At 36.8% G+C, this 11,410-nt stretch overlaps 1 protein-coding gene across 6 annotated transcripts in view; it reads left to right on the top strand.

Moving 5' to 3' along the window:
* Positions 1–11,410, top strand: part of LOC106877129 (LYR motif-containing protein 1) — a 79,940-nt gene that overhangs the window by 48,013 nt on the left and 20,517 nt on the right. Inside the window, exon 5 of one of the 6 annotated variants that reach the window (XM_052971203.1) lies at positions 7,186–7,233. The exons of 4 other annotated variants lie outside the window; for them this stretch is intronic. In XM_052971203.1, coding sequence (XP_052827163.1) covers positions 7,186–7,218 — 33 coding nt within the window. In that variant the 3' untranslated portion in view covers positions 7,219–7,233. Of the gene's footprint in view, positions 1–618; positions 664–7,185; positions 7,234–11,410 lie in introns of those variants that run through there. One more of the 6 variants, XM_014925927.2, reaches the window with a different exon arrangement.

Genomic DNA, 11,410 nt, shown 5'->3' with positions numbered 1-11,410 from the left:
TATTGTATATGTTTATTCATATCTAAAGTAAACAAGGTTGTATTTCTGGAATCATGTTTACATTACATATGAATAAACATTTATCAGACTCCTAAAACAAGATACTATTGAGCATTTTATGTTTTGTACCACAAAATAAACACACATGCATATGCGTACACACACACACACACACACACACACACACACACACATACAGGTTGGTGTACAAATGGATGAAAATCTCACTTAACCCATATTGTGGCAGTTAAATGCATGTATTAATGAGTTGGCTCAGTGTTGCATTACTGGAAGTTTTATGGATTTTTTTTTTACATTTATATTGTTAGTTGTGTTAGGATGACAGCTTAGATTTACAAATTTACATCCATGAAATTTCCAATAATGCTAGACTGAGCAAACTTGCTAATACAGGTTGAGAAAGGGAGGTATACATACATACTTACAATCACCTCAATGCTCAAAGACAAAAAGAAACCAGTAAACAAACATTTAAGCATTCAATATACATTTAATGCAAATGTAATGAACAACACATTACATGAAATGGTGGCAGCCCAACCGATAAGATCTGGTATGACACAGTATCCTTCTCTGTTTTCAATTTTTCCATAATAGAAGCAAAGTTATAGGAGCTTGCTACAATAATCACACTGAACACAGCATCAAATGTGTCAGCATGTGCTTCCTCGCAGATAAAAGACTTTTCAAAGACTGCTGTCAACGTGTGCTTCCTCACAGATAAAAGACTTTTCAAAGATTGTTACTATGGCAACAGACAAAAGAGTTTTCATTGTTCCACTTCTATCGAAACAGGCTTGAATGTGTCTGTGGCTTACAGTTGGCTAAAATTACCAAAATTTTCAAACTTTAATTACTATTAACTTTTTATTTATTGATTTATAGTGAAAATTACTTTCATGTCGTTAATTAGCCTATAAAAGTGTATCCTTACACTGAATATGAAATCCATTTGAACAAAATTGATGCTGGCAGCCGAACCAACAAGATCCAAAAAGACACTGAGTACACTGTAAAGTGGTTAGTATTAGGCAGGGTATCCAGCTGTGAAAACCATGTCAAAACTGGGACACTGGAGTGTGGTTCTCCATCCCATTGGATCTTGTCAAACTGTCCAATCCACGCCATCATGGAAAGTAGAGATAAAATAATGATGATGGCTGTCATGAATTTAGAAGTATTCTTGAAATTTTGTAATTTTATGGCTTATCAAATGAATGAATGAGTAAACTAGTATTAATTAATGCATAAATTAATTTAGTAAATTAATATATCGTTTTTATAAATGGATCTTTGTTCCAATTGTTTTCAAATTTGGTATATGGATTAAGTTTTGTATACTAATTATGAAATAAAATTCATTTTCCCTATAAATCCATAATTAAAAAGTTATTAGCCTTTAAAATTTGCAAAATTTGGGTATTTTAGCCAATCAAAGTGAGTATTTTACACATTACTGTGGCAAAGAATTGTTTCCATTGTAACTAAAGCAAAGAAGCACTATGTGCTCTGTAGCTGATTGTGAAGAACTCTGTTTCTATAGTAACCAAAGATGTGCATACGCACAAGGAGTGTAACCACCATGTGCTCTATAATTGTTTGTTTTCATAATAGATGGGACACACACTCAACAAATTGCATCTTTAAAGTGTGCAAACAAATGACAGTGTGGGACACACAGTTCCATGTTTCACTCTTATCTTTGTGAATTTATGAGGAGAAGGAGATATGAGAAAGATAATTCATTTTATAAAATCCTAGAGCGTATTGCAAACTTTCGTTCTTGAGTTTTTTAACTAATAAATGTCTGTTTTAAGTAATGTTTTGACTGTTATTTCTAGTAACTCCTGTTGGTTTGTAGCTTTTAAATATTTAATTTGCTTGCGAATGATTTAATGCTTTTCACTGTTTACTGTAGCAAGTTTAATGTTTTTACATGCTTGGAAATAGGTGAGGGTTGGTGACAGGAAGGGCATCCAGCCATAGAAAATCTGGCTCAACAAATTCTGTCTGACTCATGCTACCCTGGAAAAGTGGATGTGAAAACGATGACCATGATGATGATGATCATTGAAGAGGTTTTTGATTGTAGTGGGAAGATTGATTGATCCTGTATATTAGCATAATATTTTGATGAAAACTGAACTTTTTGACATGACACGTGCCATATTTGGGTTGTTTTGATGCATCAGACTTTCTTCAAGCAACAAATGATCATTGAAATAGGATAAAAGGACATTTACATTTCTTAAGATACATTGTTCACTTCTAGATCAATAGTGCCTGCCAGTTTTACAATTAATAAGATCAAGACCTCGAGCTGAGAAATGTTCCCAGACCCTAACACTTCCTTCACCTCCCTTCACACTCCTCTGGACATGACTGAGATTCAGTGCAACACATTACATTCATCCTGATGTCATATTTGAACCTGTTGAACTTGGCTTTGTCTGCCAATGGCAAATGAATCCATTTGGCAAATGTCTAATTTATGTAAACCCTGGTGACTTCAAGGTGCTACACATTTTGGTTCTTCATGGAATGGTCTTTATCAGAAACATGGAATTTTAAAAGAATTGTACTTATTGTGGTGGTGTCTTATTGCTCTGTGGTAGTGGTGGTGTGGTGAGGTCCTTTAGTTCTAAAGATGTAATTTATTATTAACCCCTTTTGTTATGATATTTTGTTTAAAATACACTGTTTTTGTTTCAATTAATTTTTAAAATAATGAAGAATTTACTAAAATAACTGTCATTATTAACCTGGTGCTTGGAACTGAAATTAACGGAAATTGCGATGGAAAACTTTAATTTAGATCATTTTAAAGTTGGAACTTTTGTATCATAGAAGCATGGGCAGTTTCAAGTGGTTTTGTATCAAAAGGGTTAAACAGTGTCATATGATACAATGTTTCTTTTTTGTGAAAGATAGGGGATTTTAAACTTGAAACTGTTCTTGATCTCATGTTGCTTATTATTCTAGGTTTCTGTTGGTCAATGCTGACCACACATCAACACATGGAGGTGAAAATGTGGTGAAGATTTTTTTAGGGAGACTGGCATTTGCCCAGATATGTTACTCATTCTTTCTCTATCAATTTTTATCCAAGGAAAAAGGTGCTAACTTGGACTGATATATCTCAACACCAGTGTCATTCCAAGTACTGCTGTCTGAATGCTAAGATCGGAAACAAATTCTATAAGACATCCTGCTTGACCCCTAACACTTTCACCAATCCCCTCATTCTGTTTTTTTTTTTTATCAACCCCCAAAAGACAAAATGTTGACTTTAGTGGGATTTGAACTCAGAGTGCAGAATGCCAGAACATTAATGCTGTGCCATTCTATTCCAAACTCTAGTGACTTTTTAAAATTTACTGCCTTCATTGCTTGTTATTTAGCTACTATTTCTAGTGCATTGATCAAGCATATAGAGTCTTCTCTCATTAACTTGTCTGCCACATTAACTTAGTAAATAGAGAGTTTGATAAAATTTATTTCTAAAATATATAAACTTTAAATAACTTTTATATTTTTATCATGTGGTGTGTGTGTGTGTGTAGAGAGAGAGAGAGAGAGAGAGAGACTGAGAGAGAGAGAGAGAGAGAGAGAGAGAGGCTGTAGAGAAGTTCTTATTATCTAAACTTTACTGGTTAAACTGGTTTTCCTTTCATTTGCCTTGTATTTCAAGTACTTTCTGTGTCATAGCAACTATCTCATGTATTACATTGCTAGTAGATTCAGTTACATGTTTGGTATTTGGACTTATTTATCACCAAAATAGATCTGAAAACCTGTCATTCCTGTTAGCTTGAAGTATTACACCAACCCTGCATCTATGATAGATTTTTTTGCCACACACTTCACAGCTGACATCTACTTTATTATTAAGTTTACATGCTGCAGGGGTCCCTGGGTATTTTTTACATGTCACTCTTTTTAATCTATATTATGTCACTTCAAAGTAAATCCTATCTGGTTGATCTAGGATCTAGCAATTATGTTTACACTAGAGTTTCTACATGACATCCAATAATACCAAAATAAACCCCTACACTTGCTACTGTACTGCTAAAGATCATATTCACTCACTCCCACATTGCATCCTACATTTAATAATTTTTAAATTATCAAGATTTCAGGATTGTCTTCCCTTTATTGTTTAACCCCAAAATTAGTAATGTAGAAAATGATTATTTTCATTCTTAGCCTCAAGGTGCCTGAGGCCAGAGATTATCTGGATTTTTGAGGTGTTTACTCTGAGAGTACATGGTTCTCTCCTGGACAGAATGGTTGACCATAGCCGAATTAACTTATTTTCAGATGAGTAAAGAGAACATTGACAAATGAAGTGCTATCTTCAAGGACACAATGTGCTGTCTGGTCTGAGAATTAAACCCACAAACTAATGATTGGGAACTCAACAATCTCAGCAGTGGGTCTTATAATACCATTACTTTCTGTCACTAACAATGAGATTTTAATTTAATTATATTTCCTGGTTTATTACATCAATTATTGTAGTGACCTCCTCTCATGTGACCTACTGCACTATGAAACTCACTGTATCATGTGACTCACTGTACCATGTGAACTAACTTATTGTACCATGTGATCTGCTGTACCATGTGACTCGTTGTACCACATTGACTCACTGTATCACATGTCATACTGTACTATGTGACTCACAGCACCATGTAACTCACTGAACCATTTGACTGACAGTACCATGTCTTTCACTGTCCCATGTGACACCTTGTGTCATGTGTAGTTTGTCAGTCTGATTGAAAGGTCCTTATATGATCAAGGTTTGCCACTCTTCCTCCCATGTTAGATGTGGGTGTGTTGAACCAAGTTGCATGATTTAAACATAAACACCTCCATTGTTGAACTGTTACGGAGTTTGTTGGAAAGAAAAAGGAGTTCTATACAGTGAGACAGTGTATAATTTTTTTTCTACTTGTTTGTCATTAGACCGTGACCATGCTGGGATACCACCTTAAAGAATTTTTAGTCAAATGTATTGAGTTCAGTATTTATTTATTTATTTATTTATTTATTTTAAAGCCTGTTACTTATTCTATTGGTCTCTTCTGCTGAACCACTAAGATGCAAGGACATAAACACACCAACACTGGTTGTCATGTGGCAATGAAGGACAAATGTGAACACAGAGATATGCACTCACATACATATGCACACACACTTGCATGTATGTATATATGACTGGCTTCTTTCAGTTTCCGTCCCCCAAATCCACTTACAAGGCTTTGGTCAACCTGTGACTATAGTAGAAGACACTTGTCCAAGATGCCACACAGCATGACTGAACCCAAAACCATGTGGTTGGGAAGCAAGCTTCTTACCACAGTACCACACCTGGAAGTATATTTAAATGGAAGGTAGATAACTAGGGAGATCTATAAAATGAGGTGGTGTTTATAATAAGAAGGTGTATCCACTGAAGAGGTTTATACACTACATAGGTCTATATAATAAGAAGATATATTCACACACTAAAACAATGTCTTTGGTATATACACTAATTAGGGATACTATCTGTGGCTCATGTTCAGGTATAGTTATTTAGCTCTGGTCAGTCCTGATATTGTGAACAAAGACATTCTAGCTTTGCCCATCTCATCTGTTGTATCAGGGATCACAATGATCTTCTATATTTGATGGTAGGGTATGATTTGAGAGAATATTTAGCTGCTGTTTCTAGCTGGTTCACCAACATCATCGAGGCACTTTCATTGGCTTGTGTGGAGGAGTATGGTTGTTGTTGCTATTACTGTTTAGCCACAACTCAGCCCTGATTAAGTAGATCTGTGTTCAGAGGCATTCCAACCATGACATTCCATTTTAGTGTATCCTGGACTATTCTTTCAAATGTATCCTACTTTTGAGACTGTAGATTGTGTTCTGTGAGAAATATTTGATTGCTATTTCTGGCAGATCAACCAACCTTAGGGAGGATCCTTGGCTTGAAGTAGGTGATAGCAAGAGACAGGAGGAGAGAGAAGGAGAGAGAGTGTTTGTGTGTGAGTGTGTGTGTGTGTGCATGTGTTTGATTGTGTATGTGTCTGATTATGGAATCGTATGTGTGGTTGTGTGTGTGTGTGTGCATGTATGATTGTGTGTCTGTTCATGGGTGTGTTTTAGGTGGGTGTTTGAAGAAACCTACTTCCAGCTGAGATGACTTATATAATGATGTTGTATTGAGCTGTATATCATCATTACTTTGTATGTGTGTGCATGAGGAGGGAGCAGAGAAGCCTGTGTAATTATGTAATGTGATAAAGACAACAGCCCAATTGGTGCCTTGAGGTTTAAGGAATGTATTGAATTCTTAAAGTATTCTGTGGCACTAATTTTTATTTCCTTGAAGATGATATCAAGTGGTTTTGGAATAGATTCTTTCTGATCTTACCATATCTACTCCATGTTAGTGTGTGTGTGTGTGTGTGTGTGTGTGTGTGTGTGTGTGTGTGTGTGTGTGTGTGTGTGTGTGTGTGTGTGTGTGTGTGTGTGTGAGTTTGTGAGCAAGATAGTATGTTTTTATCACAGTAGTGTGTCTGTAATTGTATCTTAATATATTGTTACACTGTGTGTGTGAGTTTATTTGCATGTGTGTGTGAGTATGGTACACTGTTTGTATGTGTGCGTGTGAGAGAGCGAGAGAGGGGGAGAATGTGTGTGCATGTGCATGGTAGTGTATCTTTGTGTATCAAGATGTTGTTACACTGTGTGTGTGTATGTAAGGGTGGTTGCGAACAGTATTTACATGTGTATGCATGTGTGGTCATATATATGTAGTTATGTGTGTGTGGCTGTTGATTAGACCAATGCACAACTAGTTCTTTTTTTTTTCAAGAAGCATAGATTACTGCCCCTCCCCTCCAATATACATTTGGTTCTTATTGTATCAACTCCAGGAATTGGAAGACAAAACTAATTCTGATGGCAATAAAACTCAGACAAGAATGAAACATTATTAAGGACTGTAAATTGCATGAAGTCTATCACCACACACACGCACGCATGCATGCACACACACAATTTAAGTAGAAAGACAGGCTAACAATAACAGATATAAAGAAATTTATATATGAAAAGTTGTATATACAAATTACATGATGTAATCAAGTCTTATCTTTACAGCTATTTCAGGTAATTGATGACTGGTTGACATAATACTGCATATTATGCAAGGAAATCCAATACTGAATCAATATTGCAGAGATACATAAAAGCAAAGGAAAAATGTCAACGAGCATAGATTTTGATAGCTCTGTGCAGTAAAGCCATAATATCCTTATCAGAATAATGTGATAAAGGGTGCTTATAAAAATCAGGGAGATGCTTGGTATGTAGGCAAGGTAGCAGGTGTTTACCAAGGCTATAACAATAACTATTAATTATTCAATATGTGACTTCTAATTTCATTATGAACATTTTAATTTAATGTAAGAGATTATTTCTACCTAAGGTGATGCCTTAGATGGAAATAATTACAGAGGTATCAAATTGTTGGATTAGGTGATGAAAGTTATGGAGAGAGTCATAGCCCAACTGATCAAGGATAGAGTTGGTCTAGATGAGATGCAATTTGGGTTTGTGCCAGATAGAAGCACCACTGATGCTATATTTCTGGTAATGCAACTTCGGGGGAAATAACTAGTCAAAGATAAATCTCTGTATTTAGCTTTTGTTGACTTGGAGAAAGCTTTTGACAGAGTCCCCCGATCCCTTATCTGGTCGTCAATGCGGAAACTAGGGATAGACGAGTAGTTGGTGAGAGCTGTACAAGCCTTGTACAGGGATGCTATCAGTAGGTTGAGGGTGGGTGAAGAATTCAGTGTACAAGTAGGGGTTCACCAAGGATCAATGCTCAGCCCCCTCTTGTTCATCATAGTCCTCCAGGCAATAACAGAGGAATTCAAGACAGCCTGCCCTTGGGAGCTCCTCTATGCTGATGATCTTGCTCTTATAGCTGAATCACTACCTGAACTAGAGAAGAAGTTCCAGGTATGGAAACAAGGTCTAGAATCAAAGAGTTAAGTTAACAAAAACAAAAGTCATAGTAAGTAGGAAGGCAGACAAATCACAAACCCTCTCAGGTAGATGGCCCTGCTCAATCTGTAGAAAAGGCGTAGGTAGAAACTCTATAAGATGCACCTAGTGTAAGCTTTGGACACACAAAAGGTGCAGCAACATCAAAGGAAGGTTAACAGAGAAACTATCCTTTGTATGTAGGAGGTGCACAGGCATAATAAATGCTGAATATGTGCGGAAAACAGACTCCATCAACTGCCAGTGGGGCAAGCTAGAGGTAGTGGATAGCTTCCGGTATCTAGGCGACCAAGTTAGTAGTGGAGGTGGATTTTCTGAGAGCATAGCTGTGAGAGTAAGATTAGGCTAGGCAAAGTTCAGAGAGCTTCTATTCCTGCCTGCAACAAAGGGCCTCTCTCTCAGAGTGAAAGGCAAATTGTTTGATACCTGTGTGCGAACAGCAATGCTACATGGCAGTGAAACATGGGCTATAAGAGCCAAGGATATGCGTAGGCTTGAAAGAAATGAAGCCAGTATGTTTCGCTGGATGTGCAGTGTTTGATAGAGTGTAAGCATCTTGAGAGAAAAGTTAGATATAAGAGGAACCAGATGTAGTGTGCAAGTGAGGCGACTGCCCTGGTATGGTCATCTGATGCGTATGGGTGAAGACATCTGCATAAAGAAGTGCTGATCTTTGACTGTGGAGGGAAACTGTGGTAGAGGTAGACTCAGAAAGACATGAGACGAGGTGGTGAAGCATGATCTTCGTACTTTGAACTTCACAGAGGCAATGACTAATGACTGAGACCTTTGGCGATGTGCTCTGCTTAAGAGGACTCATCAAGCCAAGCACATCTGTGCTGGTGGCCCATAAAATCATCAAGTGTTGAGCCTCATGGAGACATAGTGGCTGAGTTCCTTTTGAGCATTGGGCTTGGGCCTCACAGAGGCAAAGTCGCTGAGTTCCTTTCGAGTGTTGAACCTCATGTAGGCAAATGGCTGAGTTCCTTTTGAGTGTTGAACCTCATGGTGGCAAGTGGCCGAGTTCCTTTTGAGCATTGGGCCCCATGGGGGCTAAGTGGCCAAGTTCCTTTCAAGTGTTGGGCATTACGTAGGCAATGACCAACACCTTTGGCATTATGTCATGCTTGAGAAGCAGACCCATCAAGCTGAGCAAAATTGCGGTCATGGCAGATACTGGTGGCATGCGAATGGCACCTGTGCCAGTAGCACATAAAAACACCCATTACACTCTTGCAGTGGTTGGCATTAGGAAGGGCATCTAGCTGTAGAAAACCAAGCTAAATCAGACTGGAACCTGGCATAGCCTTCCAGCGTGCCAGCCCAGTCAAACCACCCAACCCATGCCAGCATGGACAACAGATGTTAAATGATGATGATCATCATTCCATTTGTAATTAAGCAAATTACTAATGTTTTGGGACCACACATGATATATTATATATATACACACACACACATATGCACATGCATGTGATAGTTATCACCAAATGTCATTATCATACATGCAATTGTAATGTCATTTGTTGACAGTCTTCTGCAAAAACACATTCAACTAAGACTGAAGTCATTGAACTGTAGGACAAGTGCTTCTGTGTTGTTATGCTTCACCGCCTACAAATACTGAATCCATTGTGACACTGGTGTTTCAGTTTAATTTTGTCACCTCAGTGATAGATACTACCCTAGTTATTTGGAGCTTGACAGGTATTTTTGTTCCTATGTAGAAAGCAATAAGCAAAATGTTAGTTTGGACTGAGACTTGTCAAGCTGGAATTAATTCAGTATAAGCACATGAAATACCAAAGATCAAAATAATGATGTGTATATGTATTTTACACTAGAATTGAATGGTGTGCATTATGTGATTTTGTCTCAGAAAACAAATTATTCCCTATAGACTTTTTGTATAAAGACCCACACTTAAAACCAAACACTGTTTGCTCGTCTGTTGACATTGTTTGGTGTTTTCTTTATACAGAAAAATCTACTGGGATAAATTTTTTCTCTGCATAAATTTTGTGTGTGCGTTGCCAGTGCCCCTGGACTGGCTTGTGCGGGTGGCACATAAAAGACACCATTTCGAGCGTGGCCGTTTTCGTGCGGGTGACACGTAAAAGCACCCACTACACTCTCTGAGTGGTTGGCGTTAGGAAGGGCATCCAGCTGTAGAAACTCTGCCAAATCAGACTGGAGCCTGGTGTTGCCATCCGGTTTCACCAGTCCTCAGTCAAATCGTCCAACCCATGCTAGCATGGAAAGCGGACGTTAAACAATGATGATGATGATGATGATGATGATGTGTGTGTGTTTGTAAAGATGAAAAGCTCTATTGGCGTTTAAAGTGTGGAGGAAATTATTTTCAAAAGCACTCTTTTATTTCCCTTATGATGAAGCATACAAACAAAAACCAAAACACACCAAAAACATCTATCTGTCTGTCTGTCTGTCTGTCTGTCTGTCTGTCTGTATATATATATATATATATATATATATATATATATATATATATATATATATATATATATTGCAGTAAAATGATTGCTGTGGTATTTATGATATGATGGTAGTTAAGTGTTTTGATGTTGATATTGCTGAGATGCCATCTGCATATCTGTTCAACCGTTAAGAGTATGCAATCCAAACTATCAAAGTGAAAGCTTTGAAACTAGAGAGTTTCTTTGTATAGAGGAGTATATGTATTTGTTGATTATTTTTGTAGTTTTTAATTTTCATATTTGTTTCAAGGTAGGAAGGTTCTGGAAACCTAAGTTATTTAGTGTTATATGAATAGCTATTTATTTATCTACTTATTTGTTTATTTATCATTGTATTATTATTATTATTATTATTATTATTATTATTATTATAATTATTATTATTATTATTGTTATTATTATTATTATTATTATTATTATAATTAAGGTGGCAAGCTGGCAGAATCATTAGCATGCTGGACAAAATGCTTGGCAGTATTTTGCCTGTATCTACGTTCTGAGTTCAAATTCTGCTGAGCTTGACTTTGCCTTTCATCCTTTCAGGTTCGATAAATTAAGTACCAGTGAAACACTGGGGTTGATGTAATTGACTAGTTTCCTCCCACCAAATTTTCTGGCCATGTGCTTACAGCAGAAAAGATTATTATTATTATTATTATTATTATTATTATTATTATTATTATTATTATTATTATTGTTATATAAGACTGTGGATTGGTAGAATGAAAGGATTGCACAAAATGCCTTCACATTCTGAGTTCAAATTGCACTGAGGTCAGCTTTTCCTTTCATCCTTCCGAGGGTCAATAAATTTA

The sequence above is a fragment of the Octopus bimaculoides genome, chromosome 10 (genome assembly GCF_001194135.2).
Source record: "Octopus bimaculoides isolate UCB-OBI-ISO-001 chromosome 10, ASM119413v2, whole genome shotgun sequence".
Taxonomy (NCBI): domain Eukaryota; kingdom Metazoa; phylum Mollusca; class Cephalopoda; order Octopoda; family Octopodidae; genus Octopus; species Octopus bimaculoides.
This window is presented reverse-complemented; position numbering and strand designations above follow the sequence as displayed.